At 40.8% G+C, this 23138-nt stretch overlaps 1 protein-coding gene across 4 annotated transcripts in view; it reads right to left on the minus strand.

Moving 5' to 3' along the window:
- Positions 1-6619: 6619 nt before the first annotated feature.
- LOC120412934 (sorting nexin-13-like) overlaps positions 6620-23138 on the minus strand; it is a 31455-nt gene continuing 14936 nt past the window's right edge. For all 4 annotated transcript variants that reach the window (XM_039573568.1, XM_039573567.1, XM_039573571.2 and 1 more), the window contains 5 exons: positions 15794-17056; positions 15616-15731; positions 7884-8963; positions 7472-7827; positions 6620-7416 (listed from right to left, as the gene is read on the minus strand). In XM_039573568.1, the coding sequence (XP_039429502.1) occupies positions 7047-7416; positions 7472-7827; positions 7884-8963; positions 15616-15731; positions 15794-17056 (3185 nt within the window). In that variant the 3' untranslated portion in view covers positions 6620-7046. The remainder of the gene's footprint in view (positions 7417-7471; positions 7828-7883; positions 8964-15615; positions 15732-15793; positions 17057-23138) is intronic.

Here is a 23138-nt window from a genome sequence, read left to right on the forward strand (position 1 = left end):
TTAATACATTTTTTTAAGTCGTAGGGGCGCCACCAGTCAAATTTTTATATTGAGAATTTTAATACATTTTTTTAAGTCGTAGGGGCGCCTCCAGTCAAACTTTCATATTGAGAATTTTAATACATTTTTTTAAGTCGTAGGGGCGCCTCCAGTCAAATTTTCATATTGAGAATTTTTATACATTTTTTTAAGTCGTAGGGGCGCCTCCAGTCAAATTTTTATATTGAGAATTTTAATACATTTTTTTAAGTCGTAGGGGCGCCTCCAGTCAAATTTTTATATTGAGATTTTTTATACATTTTTTAAGTCTTAGGGGCGCCTCTAGTCAAATTTTCATATTGAGAATTTTAATACATTTTTTTAAGTCGTAGGGGCGCCTCCAGTCAAATTTTCATATTGAGAATTTTAATACATTTTTTTAAGTCGTAGGGGCGCCTCCAGTCAAATTTTCATATTGAGAATTATAATACATTTTTTTAAGTCGTAGGGGCGCCTCCAGTCAAATTTTTATATTGAGAATTTTAATACATTTTTTTAAGTCGTAGGGGCGCCTCCAGTCAAACTTTCATATTGAGAATTTTAATACATTTTTTTAAGTCGTAGGGGCGCCTCCAGTCAAATTTTCATATTGAGAATTTTTATACATTTTTTTAAGTCGTAGGGGCGCCTCCAGTCAAATTTTTATATTGAGAATTTTAATACATTTTTTTAAGTCGTAGGGGCGCCTCCAGTCAAATTTTTATATTGAGATTTTTTATACATTTTTTAAGTCTTAGGGGCGCCTCTAGTCAAATTTTCAAAAAAAAAAATCGCTCCTCGACTTGGCGACTTTGCGACTAACTGCGACAGCACTTCACTAGGACACTGAAATGTTCGGTTGACTTTCCAGAAAAAGTGCAAATGACTTGAAAAAAACTAAAGGGCGCTTCAAAATTGAGCCAATAAATTGGTGAAACTTGGTGAAAGCCCTATTTTGGTCAAAAATATTGTTTAACTTGAATATTTTTCCATATAAAAATAAATAAATTAGAGCAAACAGCTAAGTAGATGTCATCTACTCAAATCTACCCATAAGCACACCCCTGTTCATTTTTTTTCAGCCATAAGGGCGCCTCCAGTCAAATTTTCATATTGAGAATTTTTATACATTTTTTTAAGTCGTAGGGGCGCCTCCAGTCAAATTTTTATATTGAGATTTTTTATACATTTTTTAAGTCTTAGGGGCGCCTCTAGTCAAATTTTCATATTGAAAATTTTAATACATTTTTTTAAGTCGTAGGGGCGCCTCCAGTCAAATTTTCATATTGAGAATTTTAATACATTTTTTTAAGTCGTAGGGGCGCCTCCAGTCAAATTTTCATATTGAGAATTATAATACATTTTTTTAAGTCGTAGGGGCGCCTCCAGTCAAATTTTTATATTGAGAATTTTTATACATTTTTTTAAGTCGTAGGGGCGCCTCCAGTCAAATTTTCATATTGAGAATTTTAATACATTTTTTTAAGTCGTAGGGGCGCCTCCAGTCAAATTTTCATATTGAGAATTTTTATACATTTTTTTAAGTCGTAGGGGCGCCTCCAGTCAAATTTTTATATTGAGAATTTTTATACATTTTTTTAAGTCGTAGGGGCGCCTCCAGTCAAATTTTTATATTGAGATTTTTTATACATTTTTTAAGTCTTAGGGGCGCCTCTAGTCAAATTTTCAAAAAAAAATCGCTCCTCGACTTGGCGACTTTGCGACTAACTGCGACAGCACTTCACTAGGACACTGAAATGTTCGGTTGACTTTCCAGAAAAAGTGCAAATGACTTGAAAAAAACTAAAGGGCGCTTCAAAATTGAGCCAATAAATTGGTGAAACTTGGTGAAAGCCCTATTTTGGTCAAAAATATTGTTTAACTTGAATATTTTTCCATATAAAAATAAATAAATTAGAGCAAACAGCTAAGTAGATGTCATCTACTCAAATCTACCCATAAGCACACCCCTGTTCATTTTTTTTCAGCCATAAGGGCGCCTCCAGTCAAATTTTCATATTGAGAATTTTTATACATTTTTTTAAGTCGTAGGGGCGCCTCCAGTCAAATTTTTATATTGAGATTTTTTATACATTTTTTAAGTCTTAGGGGCGCCTCTAGTCAAATTTTCATATTGAAAATTTTAATACATTTTTTTAAGTCGTAGGGGCGCCTCCAGTCAAATTTTCATATTGAGAATTTTAATACATTTTTTTAAGTCGTAGGGGCGCCTCCAGTCAAATTTTCATATTGAGAATTATAATACATTTTTTTAAGTCGTAGGGGCGCCTCCAGTCAAATTTTTATATTGAGAATTTTTATACATTTTTTTAAGTCGTAGGGGCGCCTCCAGTCAAATTTTCATATTGAGAATTTTAATACATTTTTTTAAGTCGTAGGGGCGCCTCCAGTCAAATTTTCATATTGAGAATTTTTATACATTTTTTTAAGTCGTAGGGGCGCCTCCAGTCAAATTTTTATATTGAGAATTTTTATACATTTTTTTAAGTCGTAGGGGCGCCTCCAGTCAAATTTTTATATTGAGATTTTTTATACATTTTTTAAGTCTTAGGGGCGCCTCTAGTCAAATTTTCAAAAAAAAAAAATCGCTCCTCGACTTGGCGACTTTGCGACTAACTGCGACAGCACTTCACTAGGACACTGAAATGTTCGGTTGACTTTCCAGAAAAAGTGCAAATGACTTGAAAAAAACTAAAGGGCGCTTCAAAATTGAGCCAATAAATTGGTGAAACTTGGTGAAAGCCCTATTTTGGTCAAAAATATTGTTTAACTTGAATATTTTTCCATATAAAAATAAATAAATTAGAGCAAACAGCTAAGTAGATGTCATCTACTCAAATCTACCCATAAGCACACCCCTGTTCATTTTTTTTCAGCCATAAGGGCGCCTCCAGTCAAATTTTCATATTGAGAATTTTTATACATTTTTTTAAGTCGTAGGGGCGCCTCCAGTCAAATTTTCATATTGAGAATTTTAATACATTTTTTAAGTCTTAGGGGCGCCTCTAGTCAAATTTTCATATTGAGAATTTTAATACATTTTTTTAAGTCGTAGGGGCGCCTCCAGTCAAATTTTCATATTGAGAATTTTAATACATTTTTTTAAGTCGTAGGGGCGCCTCCAGTCAAATTTTCATATTGAGAATTTTTATACATTTTTTTAAGTCGTAGGGGCGCCTCCAGTCAAATTTTCATATTGAGAATTATAATACATTTTTTTAAGTCGTAGGGGCGCCTCCAGTCAAATTTTTATATTGAGATTTTTTATACATTTTTTAAGTCTTAGGGGCGCCTCTAGTCAAATTTTCAAAAAAAAATCGCTCCTCGACTTGGCGACTTTGCGACTAACTGCGACAGCACTTCACTAGGACACTGAAATGTTCGGTTGACTTTCCAGAAAAAGTGCAAATGACTTGAAAAAAACTAAAGGGCGCTTCAAAATTGAGCCAATAAATTGGTGAAACTTGGTGAAAGCCCTATTTTGGTCAAAAATATTGTTTAACTTGAATATTTTTCCATATAAAAATAAATAAATTAGAGCAAACAGCTAAGTAGATGTCATCTACTCAAATCTACCCATAAGCACACCCCTGTTCATTTTTTTTCAGCCATAAGGGCGCCTCCAGTCAAATTTTCATATTGAGAATTTTTATACATTTTTTTAAGTCGTAGGGGCGCCTCCAGTCAAATTTTCATATTGAGAATTTTAATACATTTTTTAAGTCTTAGGGGCGCCTCTAGTCAAATTTTCATATTGAGAATTTTAATACATTTTTTTAAGTCGTAGGGGCGCCTCCAGTCAAATTTTCATATTGAGAATTTTAATACATTTTTTTAAGTCGTAGGGGCGCCTCCAGTCAAATTTTCATATTGAGAATTTTTATACATTTTTTTAAGTCGTAGGGGCGCCTCCAGTCAAATTTTTATATTGAGAATTTTTATACATTTTTTTAAGTCGTAGGGGCGCCTCCAGTCAAATTTTTATATTGAGATTTTTTATACATTTTTTAAGTCTTAGGGGCGCCTCTAGTCAAATTTTCAAAAAAAAAAAATCGCTCCTCGACTTGGCGACTTTGCGACTAACTGCGACAGCACTTCACTAGGACACTGAAATGTTCGGTTGACTTTCCAGAAAAAGTGCAAATGACTTGAAAAAAACTAAAGGGCGCTTCAAAATTGAGCCAATAAATTGGTGAAACTTGGTGAAAGCCCTATTTTGGTCAAAAATATTGTTTAACTTGAATATTTTTCCATATAAAAATAAATAAATTAGAGCAAACAGCTAAGTAGATGTCATCTACTCAAATCTACCCATAAGCACACCCCTGCGTCCACGTAAGGAACATCCTGGAAGGAGCGAAACTAACTACATCCGTAGTTCTGTTAGATCATCCGAATTATCTTGATCAGAACAGTATAGCTCTGGTTCCTTGCGAGTGTCCTATTTTCTTACCTCCACGTTGGCTTGGTTTTCATGATGACCTAGCTGGTGGCCTGTGGAAACGGATCGTAAACCTTTGACTACCGCGGGTCAGAGTCGAGACGGCTAAAAGAAAGGGGCGCGACAATGTGGGAAAGGGAAGTAATTTGTGATTGTAGACGGTATTGTTTCGATTCGCAGTATGTTGAGTCAACTGCTGGGGATGTACCTGAAACATCGCACAACGGGGTTTCTCTTCTCTTCATTCTCAGCTACCACCTATCTCCTTTTTTATTTTGCTCTACTGATTCTCAATTCTTCACTGATTCTTCTATTTAATATCCATCATTTGATTTTGATTTTACTACCTAACTTTTGATTCTCTTTTCTCTCAAAGCTATTCCACTCTTTTTTACCAATTGATACTGCTGTAACAAATTTTGTTTTTTTTTTTCCTTAAAAATATACTTTTCCTTAATGTACTAGTAATATCAAGTCTATTTATTTATTTGAATAATTCTTTATCTAATACATCTAGCTTCTCATTTTTATTCTTTAAAATACGATCATCATTCTCTTACAATTGATACTTGATTTTTATAAAATAAATTCTCTTTTACTGTCTATTGTTTTCAATCTTCACCCTTTTTTTTCAAACAAGTGTGGTTTGAGCCCTTACTCAATATATGGAATGGTTAAAGGATTAACACAAATATTACTATTGTATTTTTGGTAAACTTTTATAACATGCTTAGGACCAAAATATTGTAACAAAACACCGCGACAAAAGAAATAGCAACATATAAACACGACTCAACACTAGGAAAGATTTCAGGAGAAAACAATACACAGTAAAATAACAACTAGTTTTTGAATTCAAACTAAAAATAAAACAGTACTTGCTTTAATGAAAATTGATAGGCACACTATAAATGGTTAGGCGCTTATACTTACATCAAACCCTACGTAATGTACCACCCCCGGCCGAGTTAAAATGCGTAACCGGAAAAGAAGGTGTGCATGCCTGGCACGAACACTCAAAGCGTGTTCTAGCGTGCTGCTCGTACTGACTCAGAGCAAGGGTGAGATGTAGGTGTAAGGGCAGTGCGTGTTCGTCGGGAACCTGGTGCATAAGATCGGTCAAGGCCCGTTCTTACACTGAAAATTGCGAATTGCGAATTGCGAATAATCCATAACTCTTTTTGTTATTTTAACAGTATTTGTTATTGAAATGGCATGAATGTTGTTATTACCATCTGCCCGGGTACCAATTTCAAAAGCTATTAGGTATTGCCAATTATTTATATTCAATCGAGCTTTCTATTAATTTTATTTTTTTTGTAGAACACATGCAGCGTTTTTGTGCTATAGTATTCTTACCTTGTGAATTCATTGCTAGTGTGTTGTTGTGACAGCCGGGATCCGTGGTGTAGGGGTAAGCGTGGTTGCCTCTCACCCAGTCGGCCTGGGTTCGATCCCAGAAGGTCCCAGTGGCAAATTTTGAGACGAGGTTTGTCTGATTACGCCTTTCGTCGGAAGGGAAGTAAATGTTGGCCCCGGACTAACCTAAAAAGGTTAGGTCGTTAGCTCAGTCCAGGTGTAGGAGTCGTCTCCCTGGGTCCTGTCTCGGTGGAGTCGCTGGTAGGCAGATGGACTAACAATCCAAAGGTCGTCAGTTCGAATCCCGGGATGGATGGAAGCTAAGGTGTAAAAAGAGGTTTGCAATTGCCTCAACAATCAAGCCTTCGAACACCTAGTTTCGAGTAGGAATCTCGCAATTGAGAACGCCAAGGCACATTTTCACGAGCCTTTTCGATTCGTTCCAAGTGTCACGATAATAGATTTTCCAGATGCTAAGTCATATTAAGGATCTTCCGGCTGAATAGATCACCTCTTTCGATCGTAATTCTGTTCTGTCGGCCTTTGGATTCTTGCTCGAGTTTTGAATGGAGAACAATATTTCATTAGGATCTATTACCTGAAATTAGGATTGAATACAGATAAGAGTTAAAAAAAAGGTTGGGCAACTTACCTGGGTTTGAACATTTTTAAATTTAAACGTTTTTAATATGATTTCTAATCCAAATCTGCCCTATCCTGATGATGTTACATAGTTTAAAGGGACAAGTGTGATATCTCTTACATACAAATCAACCTCGCAGTGTTACAATTGAATTAGTCTCTATTTCGACAAGTCTTGTAGTTTTACTCGAATAATAAGTAAGCTCAACGTAAATATCTCTTCAACAGGGGGAAAAATTAAAACATCTACGAACAAAATAAAAGTACCTTCTTTTTGTAAAAATAAATCGTGTATAGCCAATTGCCTTAAAAAATGCAACATTTTGTAAAAGGTTAAGAACATAAACAGCTCACAAGCCGTGTTGTGTTTGCGGATGAGTGCAGATAAAACCAAAGATGAATACCGTTCCGTTTACGTCTCTCTTTTTGTAATGCAATAATTCGCTACAATGGTACAACACTGTTGTATCAATATCTCCTAATGTTATACTTTGTTCTTTGAATTTGTAATGCTGAATTTAACCTACGATTTTGTTCTTCTTCATTATGGCGGAATGTTCTCTTCTCAGTAGTAATGCTTGGAAGATTTCCTCGACCCAGCAGCCGATCCGGACGGCGTTCCGATTCGTATCGTGTCCCCGTCACCGCAGGCCGCTCCGGCATGCTTGGTCATGTTGTCGGTGTGAAAGGCCACCCGCAGCACGTGATCGAGCAGGATGAGGAGGAGGCGCGTGTTAAGCTTCTTGTTTTGCAACATTTGGAAAAAGTTCAGCAGGCCCGTGTTGCACGTCACCGAACCGACCACGTGCTTCAGGTCGTCCGACAGCAGAGAAAAGAGGGCGATTTTGGCCGCTAGTTTGGTACGCAGCTTGGTGCTGTCCTCGCGGAGCGGAGGATTCGGGTTGAAGCGATCGCCGTCGGGCCAGACGTTGTTGCTGGAAGGGGATGTTTGTTGGTATGTTTGAAGGGGAGTTTGAAGGAGCTACTTACAGCACCGCCGACAGGACCGCTTCGACCTTGTCCATCGCGAGCAGCGAGCCGGCCAGTTGGACGATCTTCTTGTTGGTTGCGTGGCTTACCCAGGGCGCTCCGAGCAACCGGTTGATCAGGCCGCGCCGCAACCACTGGGATTTGTTCTGCAGGTCGAACACCTCGTCCAGCAGGTTGAGTGCGGATGCCAGCGCCGGATACTCGGACTGCTTCAGCTCCAGCGTCGGGATGTCCTGGATGTCGTAGAAGGTGCGCTCCTTGAGGGGGCCCTTGCCGAGGAAGATGCGCGAGATGCCGCCGACCAGCGAGTCCGGCATGTTGCGGATCTTGCTCATGCCCGATTTGAAGCTTTCGATCTGGAAGGAGGCAAGATTGTACATATAATAACCAAGTTGACACCTCTCAAACTCACCGTCTTCACCACCGCTCCGCCGTGCATCCGCCGATCGTCCGTGTCCGGCTCCAGGAAGTTCCGCACGATCGCCCGCATGTCGTCGTTCGTCTCCGCTTTGGCACAAATCTCCTGCAGAAACAGGTTAAGCACCTCCATCCGGTGCTCCAGCACGGCCCGTTGCGTGTTCTGGAAGGCCTTCTTCGCCGGAAACGGGACCTTCCCCAGCGTAGGGAACCGCTTCACCAGCATCTTCTTCAGCTCGAGAAACTTGGAGTACCGTCGGTAGATGTGCCAGCTCTTGTGCTGGTTGTCCTCGATGACGCACACCTGGATCGCGTACACCGCGTACTGACCCTCGCAGTGGATCGCCGTGTTGATGATCTTGGCGGAGAGTTTCTGCCGAAAGACCAGCGAGTCGTCCGCCTTGTGGTGATCGATATGTATCTCGATCGGTGGTTGCGGCAAGCTACTGCTCCCATTGCCATCCAAGCTGGTCGGTACACCCACGGAATTCGAAGCCAACTCATTCCCGGAGTCGTTACTCGAGCAGTCCGACGACTTGAGCTGTTCGATGTTGATGTCGTTGATGGTGGTGAACATGCCGGTGCAGTCGCTGTGCGACCGGGCGTGCTTCACGTTGGCCACCGCTGCCGGAAGCAGAGTCGCCGTCGCCGTCTTCGCCCCAACCCTCACGTCATGCTCCTCCTTGATGTCACTCTGGAAGAACCCACTCGGCGGCCCACCATCCCCATCATCATCCGTCTCGTCGAAGCGCAAATCGCCCGAGTTGGTATCGCTGAGGTTGTCCACCAGCAGGAGACCGCCGGAAGCGCCCACCCCCAGATGTTCCAGCGAGGGCAGCTCGTGGTCCTGGGCGTTGCTAAAGTCGAGCTCGCGCAGCAGCTGCTTGTAGGCCGAGCTTTGGTAGAAGTTGTTCAGGAAGACCTCCTCGTTCTTTTGCTTCTCGTACACGTACTTGCAGATCGAGTCGAACCACGTGTTCTCCGGCTGGACGATCGTGTCCCGGAGGCGGATCGCGAGCGCCTCGATCAGGCCCTGGTCGATGTTCAGGTAGTTTGGCGATTTGGGGGTTAGGTACTGCGAAAGGAATAGGAGTCAGATAAATGTACACGGAGATTCCTGACAGGCGTTTCTCAATCACGGACTTCATAGTTAAAAATCTTCAAGTACATTTTCATAACATTAAAATTGAAATAATAATAGTCAATTACAGCATCTAGGCATAACCACAAATAATTTTGTGAAAATTTTGTTTAATTTTGATTTCGCAGTTGTCCCTTTGTCCTTGAATATCAAAAGAGACCATGTCCTCAGCCACAGTTTTTTTTTGTATTTTGTCCAAGGCAGAAGCTTACAACTTACAAACAAAGCATCCTTCGATACGCCTAAACCGAGGTTGACGAATGAATGAAGCCGATTTGCGATTTCCGTATTTTTTTATACACTAAAGAAACGAGAGTGACACATTTAGCTTCATTTGACATCGACCAGCCGACAAAGAGCGAACGTAGAAAATGACGTTGGAAGCTGAAGCAATTGCAGGAATAGAAGCAGCAACCGCGGAATTGCTTGGATTGTGAGGTCGGAAGCAGAATCCCTTGACCCCTTGAAAGAGTCAACAAATGTGCACACGATTGGAGAGCGTTTGACAGCTGCAGCAGCCGTGAAAATGCGCGCTTGTCAAAAAGTTTGACAGCAAGAAAAAAAAACATTCGGTCCTTTTGAAGACTAACGAAAAATCACAAAAGAGTTACTTGTTTTCAAAATTTATTTGAAATGTCAAACTCGTTAAAATTTCGTTGTTTGAATGAAGCGGGTGTCAGTTCAGGCGAATTTCTGAGATACCTCTACGAAGCGCTGGGTTCAAATGTGCCTGACGAATAGGAATATATGTTCATCTTGGTCCTAATCTGGTAAGCTATATAGAGTTGAAGTCTGTGTTTGAGAAACGCACAAATGCCATGAAATATCAACTCACAGTGTATGTTCTAGACAACCTAAAAAATAACGGCATGTGTCAGACAACAGCAAAAATGTCATGTTGAAGTATTGCTTGACTCAAATTTGTCCAAAATTTGGTTGTTGAGGGGTCGTGCATAAACCACGTCACCTTAAAATTTGAATTTGGAGGATTTTTTTTTGAAAGGAGGGAAACTTTCCATTATTCTTCAAAACGTCAAAAACTTCGGTCGCAGGAACGAACAGACATCATACGAATGCCATGCTAGGCAACCAAAAATTCAATGGTTGCTTTGACGTAACTGATTGTGTGATTGTTGACCATGGATTTTTGTAAAAAAAGTTCAGAGTTTCTTTAGTTTTGTATGAATCAACTGTTTCACAATTAAAGGCAAAACAATAAGACACGCATGTACACAGTCAATGGTAATATAAAACACCACCCACAACGTTTTACAGATCGAACAAGGAGATTCGTTGCAGCTCATTTAAAGAGCATAGTACTGACGGGTCAATTATTCTCAGACCACGAATCAGCTTTCAGGCTACGATCTTGCTCAACCGGACTTACAAATCTGAACACAAAAAGTTAATGCGGCTGCGACTGAAAAATACAAACTTTAGGCACTCGACTGATTTGAAAAAGTGTTCAAAGCATGCCTGCTAGAAAATCTGGCAGAACGTTTTGAAAGCATAGAAGAAGTCTCTTCGAAGTCATCGTAATTGCTCACGGACTACGTCGCTACGGTGAACAGGCCAGTCTCTGATGGATCAACAATTCAACCCCAGCTGTGTAAAAACACCGAAGTTGAGACGATCCAAGCAATTGGTAGTTTTTGGCGTTTAACGCGATTTTGTTACGCCATGGCAAGATACTTCAAGAATACGCGACTGACCAAAGCGCTTGATATCCTTAAATCTTTTAAACGTTCCAGGTATTTTAATTCCACATCCGTGTTAGGGAAGCCCCTATTCTGTGATCTATTTTAAGCATTCTAGGTACCGTCAGTGGGAGTGGGAGTGAGATTTGATTTTCGAAGGATTTTACCATTTCTCAGGTGCTTCTCAATGAAATTGTTAAAAGTTTTGTCCAGGGCACATTGTAAGAATAAAGCTAAAAAAATATCGTTCCTTCGATTCGATTTCGCCTCCAGTCGAATTTTCATATTGAGAATTTTAATACATTTTTTCGTAGGGGCGCCTCCAGTCAAATTTTCATATTGAAAATTTTAAGGTACCTTTTTCAAAGTCTTAGGGGCGCCTCCAGTCAAATTGTTATATTGATAATTTTTATACAATTTTATAAGTCGCAGGGGCGCCTCCAGTCAAATTTTCATATTGAGAATTTTAATACATTTTTTTTAAGTCGTAGGGGCGCCTCCAGTCAAATTTAAAAAAAATCGCTCCTCGACTTGGTGACTTTGCGACTAACTGCGACAGCACTTCACTGGGACACTGAAATGTTCGGTTGACTTTCCAGAACAAGTGCAAATGACTTGAAAAAAAACTAAAGGGCGCTCCAAAATTAGGCCAAGAAATTGGTGAAACTTGGTGAAAGCCCTATTTTGGTCAAAAATATTGTTTAACTTGAATATTTTTCCTTATAAAAATAAATAAATTAGAGCAAAAAGCTTAGTAGATGTCATCTACTAAAATCTACCCATAAGCACACCCCTGGTTCCTAGAACAATTCATGTCATGCGGGCAACTGTGGATCTCCACGATATGTCTCGACGATACGATTTGCGTCGTAGCTGCATAAGAAAAGAAAAAAGGAAACGTGGTGACGGAGTAAAAGCCATGAACGACATAGCAAGGAATTGAAAACTAGGCCGGACATTAGTTCTGGGAGACCTGCACGAAATGCAGAGACAGATTTTCCTGTCTTAGTTCCGAAGGAATGGAGACGATGCTATACACGTCAGGGATTAATCCGCATTATAGATACATTAAAGTTTACGTCTGTGTTTGGGAAACGCAAAATGCCCTAAAGTAGAAAGTACGGCATCATTTCCTACAACAACCTAAAATATCGGCATGACTCAGGAAGGTGGAAGGTTTATAATTGACACTTTGGCCACTCTGGAACCGATTCCGGAGCATCGGCAAATTTAATGGAGAAAGTTACGTAAAATCGAATTTTGACCACAGGAGGCTGAATATGCAAAAAAGCAAAAAAAAACGTCAACAAACGAAAAAATGCAGAACGAAGTTTGTCGGGTAAGGCTTGTTACACCGGAAATGGCGAAACAATAAGAAGTTCGTACTCAGTCATACACAACACCACTACATTCCACGCATCGGAAAAGGACATCAGCAAGGGGGTAGTTCTGGAGGGCTTCCACTACACAGAGCACGTATCAGTTTCCAGTTGACTATTTGTTCCTAATCAAGAGAGCTTGCGGTATGAGCACAAGGAAATTGTTGATCTGGCTTAAACGATGACATTGGAAAGGACAAACTCTAGGTACTCGACTGATTTAAAGATGTATTCAAAGCATGCCTGCAAGAAAATCTGACAAAAAGCAGTTAAAAGCAGACTGCATAAATGAGCCCGTCGAAGTATTAAGCTAAGTCGCTACGGTGAACAGGCAAATGTCTGATGGATCAACAATCAATTTTAGTTGCGTAATGTTTTTCGGTCCGGTTCCGGTGTCGATGAAAAATGAAGTGCAAATGTCGCGGACCACCCGGAGACTTCAAAAACATTCATATGACATGACAACCGCAAATAAGCTTGCTCTCTAGGTACTTGAAGTTCACATCCGTGTTAGGGAAGCGCTTGTTCGGAGTTTATTTTTGACAAAGAACTTTGTCCTAAGGGCACTGTCTACGGGTGTCAATCCAAAATTTCGCGAAGCGAAAGTGTAACGATTTGTGTAATCGTTTAAACGCTTATATCTTCCACCCAATTCAAGTAATCTGCATGCTTTATCCACCAAACGAAAGGGGAAGTCTTAAATTGCAAGTTGACTACCTCACAAAGTTGATAAAACTTTGTTAAAGTACTCAAAAGTTAAGATGAAAAATAAAAATTCAGACTGGGAAAATTCCGGTCGCTGATTGGTTGAGCGCAACCTTTCCCGAACACATTAATCAGATTCAAGTATCTAGCACTTAGCAAATTTTGCTCTCTGCCACTGCTTCGAAAGCGTCGAGCCGTCACAGCCAAGCGAGGTTATAAAAGAGCGCCGTGCCGCCGGTTGAAGCTCAAACGAGTCCGAAGCTTTGCACGAGGAGGATCGAGAAGCAGCAGCAGCACAGCAGAGCCGCCGAGAGGAAGGAGAGAATTGAAAAATTGGAAAGAGAGGCAGAGCAGGCGCGGGAGGGAAAATTGCCGGCAACTTGGAGTGTCATCATCGCATGGTTTTATCATCGTCATAGGACGTTAAAATGGCCCTTTTCAGGGCCAATTCACACGAAAGAGTATTCTTTAAAAATCTGGTTGGGTACGGTAGTGAGTGTTTGTGTGTGCGGAAGGGAAATCGAGTGGCAAGTTTGGGGCTTGAAAGAGCACAAAATTATCAACGCATACAATCAAACGCGGGCTGGGAAGCTTCATTTGTGTGCGCCTGGTTTCTGCCGTGCAACTACCCTTCACGAGTTTGCTCATCCGATCGATCTGGGGGAAAATCGATTTTCGATATTAGTGTGGTTCCGCGAACACAATTTTAGTGTGGTTTACTACACACACACACACACACACACACACACACACACACACACACACACACACACACACACACACACACACACACACACACACACACACACACACACACACACACACACACACACACACACACACACACACACACACACACACACACACACACACACACACACACACACACACACACACACATACACACACACACACACACACACACACACACACACACACACACACACACACACACACACACACACACACACACACACACACACACACACACACACACACACACACACACACACACACACACACGAGCTTTCTTGCTACAAATACACTTGCAACGCACTGTTTGGTGCTCTAGGTGGTGTGTAGTCTGTGTAAAGAGAATGAATAAAAAGATCGGAACCCAATTTTTGCGGAGCGAAATCGTTACGTGGCGATTTCCCCTCTTCGCAGACTTCCCCTCTTTTTCCTTCACGCTGATTGGTTGAACAAACCTTTCCCGATCATCCTCTCCGAGAGACGTGAGATTGATGTATCTAAAATCATCTCCACTCAAGCTCATAATTTTCTGACAGCCGAGGAGTCAACATCGAGTGGCAGTTGCAGAATCAGAAGGGAAAGCAGAAATTTCCCCCGGTCAACGACGTGGAGAGGTCGCCGAAATGGCTCGGGCCGTCGCAGGAACGGGACGGATTGTCGCTGCAGGCCATCAAGGAAGAACGTTAGGGACCGATGTGGTCAAGCTGCTGATCCCGGAAGGCTCCGGTTAACGGCATCAAGAAGGGGTCTCCGTGTTGATCGAGAACCAGTTCCCTTTGGGTCAAGTTGGTTGTGGTTGCGATAAAGTTTATGGTTTTTGATACTGGACATGAAATTTAACATTTCGGCAGTCGTGACCGCAATCCGGAGTGGCCGGAGGCCCCGCGGATGTTCCGAAGGGGGACATTTCCCGAACCAAAAGAGTTGGGGCAATATGGGTATCAAACTTTATGGTTTTTGATACTGGACATGAAATTTGAAATTTCGGAAGTATTGGCCACAATCCGGAGTGGCCGGAGGCCCCGCGGATGTTCCGATGAGGGGACATTTGCCGAACCATAAGAGTTAGGGCAATATGGGTATCAAACTTTATGGTTTTTGATACTGCACATGCATCTGACCATTATCTGAAGTTACGCAGTAAAATAAATCGCTTATTTTACGCAGGAAGTAATAAATCGATTACTGCGATTGCCTTTTTATTGTGCCGCGGCGAAATTCTGTTTCTGGAAATATAGAATAACTATTTCGAATTCAATGAGAGCCCTTGAAAGGGCAGTTTTAATGTTTGCTGTTGAAATTTACTTTGCTGCCGCCAATTGCTTGCAACAGCCTTGCAAAAACATTTCCGCATCTTGATAACTTTCGAGTGGTGAGGGAAAGTCGATTGATTTCACCTTGATTTCTATTGCAGCTCCATTTGCAATTTCCGTCCCCTTAGTTCGATAGGACGTTGATATTATGTCTTAAAACTATTCACAAATTATAAGGGAATCATGGGGAAATTTGGACCGGACATTCTTATCGAAAATTTCAACAATCATCTTGCAAAGTTCTTTGTCATACTGGTCATGTGTAACATAACCACCTGCACCTTTTTTTATCAAGAAATCGTCGTCTAATATTGCGCAATTCTCACTAACTTGGACTTCGCACTAAATTATTGCTATCGATCGCACTATTGCGACTTGTCAAGCTGGCATGGAAAATTTTAATTTTCTCAAAAAATGATCAAAGCGAGCCGATGTTGCTCACCTGTCAATCGCAATTTTAAAGTGCGAATGTCCAGTTTGGTGGAAACTGCGACTGGAAATGTAAATAAACAACTGCTGGTTGCCTAGTTTTTGGAAATTTTGTTGTCAAAAGTGCGAGAGAAAAGTGCGGGCCAAATCCAAGTTACAGTGCAAGGATCAATAATCCGATCATAATATTTATCTTTTTGACAGTAGAGGCGGTGTGATTTGGTTATGGTTAAAAGGATTGTTACACCGCCACTACTGTCAAAAAAGATAAATATTTTAATCGTATTACTAGAAGAATAGGCAGGCTCACCTCCTGGTACAAATTGTTCGCCTTTTCCCGTATCACCCGCATCACCTCCTCCCGGCTAGGTTTCGACTTGTTGATTTGCACTTCCGAAAAGCTTTGGCTGGTGGTTATTTTCCACTCTGAAAACAGAATCACCCGTTAAAAATATTCTCTTCCGAGTGGTCCGTGGCCCTCAACTCACCCTGCGCCGTCAAGTAAAATATCACATACTTTTGCAGGTTTAGCACGCTCAGATAGTCCAGATAGTACGACACGGCCAGCTCCTTGCGCAGAATGTCGTCCAAACTCAGCCGGGGCAGGCTCGAGCAGGGCTTTTCCTTCTCACTTTTGCCAAGGTCGCTTTTGTTGTTCTGGAGGTGACTAATCCGCAGATCGATCAGCTTCTGCGTGTACTTGAGGCTGGCCAGCTCGGCACTGTAGCTCGAGTCCTTGTGCTTGGCGTCCATTTCTTTGGTGATGAGCTGCCGACAGGCCCTCAGCTCGGACAGGTCGTTCGACTGGCGGATCATCTTGAGCAGGAACTCACCGGCCGGGACCTCTTTGGCGGCGTGTTTGGCGATTTGAAGGTTGATAAAGTCCGGATCGGCCAGGGTGGCCACCATCGGTCGGAGCACGGTATTCGCGAGGATGTTGCACAGAAGAGCCCGCAACGTCTGGCAGTTGAAGTCCTCCTCTGGAAGGGTAAAGTACAGCACGGTTTCGGCGATCCGATGAAAGTACTCCAGCATTGCTTCCTCGTCCATGCACTCCTTCTTGTACTCGTCGCAAAACCCAAAGAACGAGTTCAACAACATCACCTCCGGATCCACCAGCGATTGCTCATCCGCTTGAACGCCGTAAAACTTGGAATTCGCCACATTCTTCTGCAGCGCCGCATTCCCCAAGTGCCACGTCAAATCCGTTTCACTCTTGTTTCGTCGATGGCCATCGCCCATTCCGCGGTGGTTCTTCTTCTGCGGCGACAACTTCTCGTGGATCTTCAACCGCTTCTGATCGTTCGCACTCGTCGGTGGCTTCACGTTGCTGCTAACATCCTGGCTGGCCAACCGGTAGAACCTCGTGTGCCGTGCCAAATCGTCAATCAGCTTGGTCGTCATCAGCGGCAGCAACTCCGCCGACTTTAGCCGCTGACAAACGTTCAAAACCAAGCCCTCAATACTGTTACGTATATTTGCGTCGCTAAACTCGCGACTATCCGACACGACCGTGTACCACGAGTCGATAAAGTCCCGGATTATGTAATCGACCAGCGTGTGGATCAGCTTGTCTACCGCTTTGTTGCCGCTGAGGATCTTCTTTTTGCGGGGGGATCCGGGAGGAGAGTCGCGGTGGTGGTGCAGCAGGATCTCCGGATGGGTGATGTACGACTTGAACGAGGCTAGTGGAGAGTGGGATGAGGAGTTCGTTGTTGATGCGGTTACCTCTTCGCCAAGCTGGACGGAACCTGGTGAGGGGGAAGGGATAGGGTCGTTAGGTTTATTATGTTATATCTTTTTGTAATCAGCCAAATTTTAAATAACAATCCAGAATAAGTTTAATTTGAGTGTCTGATTGCTCAATCAGTATCACTTTGGATTAAGGCTTAAAAACATAAAAGATTTGTCGCGATTTTAGGAAAACAAATTTGGAAAAGTTACTTTTAGCGTTTCTCTTAGTTTTGTCGTTCGTTACCTGTCGGTGGATTTACCGTTAGAAAGAACTATGTTACACTCAAGGTTACACTGTAAAAAATAACCCTGCAATGTAACAAAAAAACACGAAATTTAAAAATGAATAATTTTGTTCTAAATTCTTAAATTTCCCTTCTGGATTATTGCAGATTCGAAAAGTACATAAAATTTCCCTTCTAATGACAATTCCCACGGTTTTTTTTAACAGTTGATTTACTAACGTGACAGAAGGTTTAAAACTAGTTTTTTAAGAATAAGGCCATTAAAATTATTATGATCAGCTCATTTTAAATCCATATCATAACTGATGTCTTTGTGTTGGGAGAGTCCACTTTGCTCTCCATCCGTTCTTATTCCTGATTCTCTGTTCTTCTATTACTCTTCCTACCATCTGTTTCTTTAAAGTCCTTGTGAAGGGATCATCGATCCATCCGCATCGACGTACTATCTTTTAATTTTTCTTCTTATCATCTCTCTAAAAGTTGAATTCTTAAAACATGTAGGTTTTAATTTTCGTTACTTAATCAGAAGGCTTCTTTTGCGCTAGAGTTCAGGATAGTGCAAAATCTGGAACTGGAGATTTTTGTTTAAATTGTGATTTTTGGAAAATAATTGAAAATATTGAAAATATATATAAACAAAAATTCAAAAATCATTATAGATGCAAAACTGAATTTGCAATCGAAAACGATTTTTTTTATGAATTGCAAGTTTCAAGTTAGGCGTTTTTGCCTTCCTCTCCTTACTGAGGAAAGGCTATAAAAATACTCGGAAAATGAACTTTTTAATTATACCTCCTAGACCTACCGTCATTTATACATATCGACTCAGAATCACCAGCTGAGCAAATGTCTGTGTGTTTGGCTCCATGTAGACATGTGTACCAAATCAATGTCACTGGAATAGCTCGTCACAGGCTCAACCGATTTTGGCCGGAATGGTTTTAATCGATCCGTCTTAACGTCCCCTAAGTTGCTATTAAAATTCATGCAGTTTTATCATGTATTTAAAAAGTTATGTTAAAAAAACTGTTTCATATTAAATTAAAATTATGGTAAAAAGGGTGGTTTTTTCATGAAACCAGGGCTGTGGAGTCGGAGTCGGAGTCGGAGCCGGAGTCGGTGGAGTCGGGTCTTTTTGGGGACCTGGAGTCGGAGTCGGAGTCGGAGTCGTCAAAACTCTAACAGCTGGAGTCGGAGTCGGAGCCGGAGTCGGCTAAATTTTTAGAGCTGGAGTCGGAGTCGGAGTCGGAGCCGAGGATTTCTGATAACCCGGAGTCGGAGTCGGAGCCGGAGTTATCTTAAATTCAACAAAAAATATGTTTTTTTTATTGTTCAGTATTTCCTATAGAACAGGCTAATTTTCAAAACATCTTATATTTTTATTGATTTATCAGATGCCATTGTGTTTTTGAAGCTTTTTATTGTGATTGAAAAGCTCTAATTGTGTTATTACACTATAATCACTAAATGATAACCTCTTACCCAAGTATGTAGTATCATAATTTAAAAAATAATTTAAAAAAATATTGGTTATGTAGTCAGACATATCTAATTGATTCTTGAATGCTTCCTTTTGCCTATATTTATGTGCCCTTTCAATTCAAATTTGACCAAATTTCATCCAGATATTTCTAAAAAAAAAGTACACACACAATCATCTTTTACCCCGATAGCATATGTCTTGGTACGAGGTACATAAAAAGATTAAAAATAGTAATCACTGTTTTTGCAAATCGAAAAAGAGTCACTGACAGTTTAACTTTTGTAACAAATAATCAACGATAATAACAATCTCTTACTTGGAACTCAACATGCGCATTTTGTTTATCACTAAGTAAAAGAAAATCAATATGTTGCATTTGAATAATTGAAACTAACAAAAAATATCAAAAGAAGTTGCAACAAATTTTGAATTAATCATTGATTGTTGATGTTGATTTTAGTTAAACTATTTTGATATCGTTGCAAAAAAAAACCAAATCTCAAGAATTCAGAGAAAAATGAACTAATAAAAAAATTTATAGAACAAAATGTAGGATTTTAATTTATTTTTCAAATATTATACAAAAAACAAAATCAAAATATTATCAACTGGTACGAATTTTCTCATACTGTATGTCCCACGCCAATATGACGAAAGGTGATAATCATTGCATAACAATGTACCTTAAAAAATTAAATATTTGTGACCTAGAAAATATTTTACTTGTGGATATTTGTTTTTTATTATATTTTAAGTTTTTTCATATATTTCGATGGAGGCGCAAGATCATTCATAAAACTTCGTTTTAGGTGAACATTCACGAAGTATCGTGCGCCTCCTTTTTAAAGTATATAAAATTTTAAAATTTAAATAAATTAAAAATTTCCAGGGTAAAATATTTTCCATGTCACAGATATTTGAAAAGGACATCTTAAGCGTACTTTTCACGAAGAAATTGTTTAGATACATTGATTTGCAATAATAATCTCCTTCAGCCGTGATGTCCATGTACGTCTTAAAAAAAACAAAAAAAATGTTTCGTTTAAAATTGTCATTTTAAAAACAAGGTGCCTGTCACTGTGCTTCTTACAAATGTCAGCCTGAAAGTGAGCAAATTGAATTTTAATGTTCAATAGATCATTAAGGCCAGGTTTCTTTTAGTTATTCTTTCAAAAATAATAATTTAATATTTAAATTTATTACCTTGAAAAAAATATTTTCAAATTTGAGGTTAAGCAAATAAATCCAAATTAACTTACATAACTGTTCTTCTCAAAATGCCTCTAAAACTGAAGATATTTTTTGATTTCTGTTTCCATAACGTATAAAACTTGTAACCTAGAAACTTTTTTTCCGTTTATTTACTTTACTTTACTTTTACTTAACTTATTTTTCTTGAGAAAAACATGACGCTTAGAGAGTATTCAAATAATCCTAATTATCAATGTTTTAAAAATAATTAACTAATAATAGTTAACTAACTTTTGAAACATTTAAAAATATGTGGAGTCGGAGTCGGAGTCGGAGCCAACCATTTGTTGAAAGCTGGAGTCGGAGTCGGAGTCGGAGTCGGCTAGAGTTGGTAGGCCGGAGTCGGAGTCGGAGCCAACCATTTGTTGAAAGCCGGAGCCGGAGTCGGAGTCGGAGTCGGCTAATCTGAGAAAGCCGGAGTCGGAGTCGGAGTCGGAGTCGTTTGAAATATGACCCGACTCCGCAGCCCTGCATGAAACCCTCACATGTTATATATTTTTAGAAAGGTTCTGAAATGACCTTGCTTGTGGATTAAGAATTTCCAAGATCTGACTTACCTATCTTAAATTACAAGCAGTTTAAAAATGGTCTGAACTTACATAACCTCAAATGGTCGCCACGAAAAAGCCATGTAGAGGGATGCCATTTTCCTCAAAGGCGATGTCTGTATAGTATTGACAAAAAGTCTGTAGTTAGTATATTTTTTTTACTCATCACTTATTTTTATTAGGACCTCTTAGATGCTGCGATCACGTTAGGAGAGATCCATAAACCATGTGGACACTTTAGGGGGGTTGGAATTACTCTATAAATGAGAGGAAGGCACCAATCACCTAAAGGTGGATTAAGAAACGTTTTTTTTTATGATTGCATAATATTAATTCGAAATGTACACAATTAAATTAAATCCTCTTTTCTAACATTGTTTGCTTACTATTATTTAGAAGTATCACATTATAATTGATTATATAGTCACATTTTTTTATTCAGCTGGAACTTCAATATTTTGCAAATTCTTGCTCGATAAAATAAATGCTACAAATGGTCATAATAAAACTGCTACCAATGGTTTGAACTTATTAGATACAAAGCTGTGAAAAACAATTTTCAAGATTTTTTAATACTTGAATGTTATTCCAGGTATTCTAATTTTCAAAAGATACAAAACAATTTTTTATATCGCAATGTTTATTCTAAAAATGAATGAATGAATAATTAGACACCCAAGTAACCGCGAGGCACTAAATAGCGGCATTAAATCAGCATTATATTGGCATTTAATACTAGCAAATAATGCTTCAAAACATTTAATCAGCACTTTTCCCTTGAGAAATATTTCAAGTGGCGCACAGTGATGCCGATTTAATGCTTCGCCGAAAGGTCGAACAAAGAGCCTCTCGCTAGACACATCGGGAAACAGCTTGCTAGCACGACGCCCCTCTTGTCGTTCATTTCCTTTGATGGGTAATACACCAAAAACGAAAAACGGCATCTCCTTTCTACAATGGAATTGTAGAAGTTTAACCCCCAAGTTAAACGATTTTCAACAATTCGCATTCGAACGAGACTGTGATGTGTTTGCGCTGAGCGAAACGTTTCTTATCGGAGATGAGACGCCAGCTTTCCGGGGGTACAACATCATCACAGAGAGCAGGGCAGGACCAAACAGAGGTGGAGGCGTACTGATTGGGGTCAGGAAATGCCACACTTTTAGAAAGGTCACGCTCCCGAAGCTAGGAGGAATCGAAGCAGTCGCAGTACAGGCCAGGATCAGAGGACTGGACATTTGCATTGTGTCCGTCTATGTTCCCCCACAGGTGTCGTTAACTCGACAAAAGTTGTGGGGTATGCTTGAGCTGTTGCAGGCACCGCGACTAGTTCTGGGTGACTTTAATCTTCACAGCACCGAGTGGGGAAGTCACAAGACAGACCCTCAAGCATATCTGATTCATGAACTGTGCGACGACTTCCAGATGACCCTCCTAAACAGGGACAAGCAAGTTACGCGGATTGCAACACCACCAACGCCAACTACGTCTGGTACGAAGGCGAGTGCCATCGACTTGTCGCTCTGTTCCAACAGTCTGGCAGTTCTTTGTGACTGGAACGTGCTTCAAGATCCTCGTGGCAGTGATCATTTGCCGATCGCTATTCTGGTTAGCCATGGCCCACAGCAATCGACAACGGTGGAGATGCCTTACGATCTGACGCGAAATATCGACTGGAAACAGTACGCGGAGGCAGTCTCCATTGGAGTTGAGTTGCGAGCAGGGTTGGCACCGCTAGAAGAATATGCGTTTCTGGCTAATTTGATCTATGACAGTGCGATACAAGCTCAGACGAAACCCGTCCCGGGACCATACATCCGAACGCGCCCTCCACTCCCCTGGTGGGACAAGGAGTGTACGGATCTCTCGGCGGCCAGGTCTGTAGCTTATGTGGACTTCTGCAAGTGTGGAATCCGAGCGAACTTCCAAAAGTACAGAGCTCTTGATCGCAGGTACAGTAATACTCTGAAGCGGAAGAAGCGAATGTACTGGCGGGAGTTCGTTGAAGGACTACCAGCAGATACGTCCATGAGCACTCTGTGGCGCGTTGCGAGGGCCATGCGTAGAGGTTCCGTTCCGAACGAGAGTGTGGAAAAATCGGACAAGTGGATATTGGATTTCGCCAAGAAGGTGTGCCCGGACTCGGTGCCGACACAACCATCATTCGACGTTGTTGATGGGAGCGATGCTAATCCTCCCTTCTCGATGGTAGAGCTCTCCATAGCACTATTGACGGGCAACAACACTGCTCCTGGTCCGGACAAGATCAAGTTCAGCTTGCTGAAGAATCTTCCGGACGTCGCCAAGCAGCGTCTGTTGAATCTGTTCAACACGTTCGTGGAGCAGAACGTAATTCCACACGAATGGCGACAGGTCCGGGTGGTTGCCATTCAAAAGCCCGGTAAACCGGCATCCGACCACAACTCGTATCGTCCAATCAGCTTGCTGTCGTGTCTACGCAAGTTGCTGGAGAAGATGATCCTCGACCGCCTCGAACCATGGATGGAACGAGAGCACTTGCTGTCAGACACGCAGTATGGCTTCCGGAGAGGCAAGGGAACAAGCGACTGTC

Source organism: Culex pipiens, chromosome 3, assembly GCF_016801865.2.
Source record: "Culex pipiens pallens isolate TS chromosome 3, TS_CPP_V2, whole genome shotgun sequence".
Taxonomy (NCBI): Eukaryota; Metazoa; Arthropoda; class Insecta; order Diptera; family Culicidae; genus Culex; species Culex pipiens.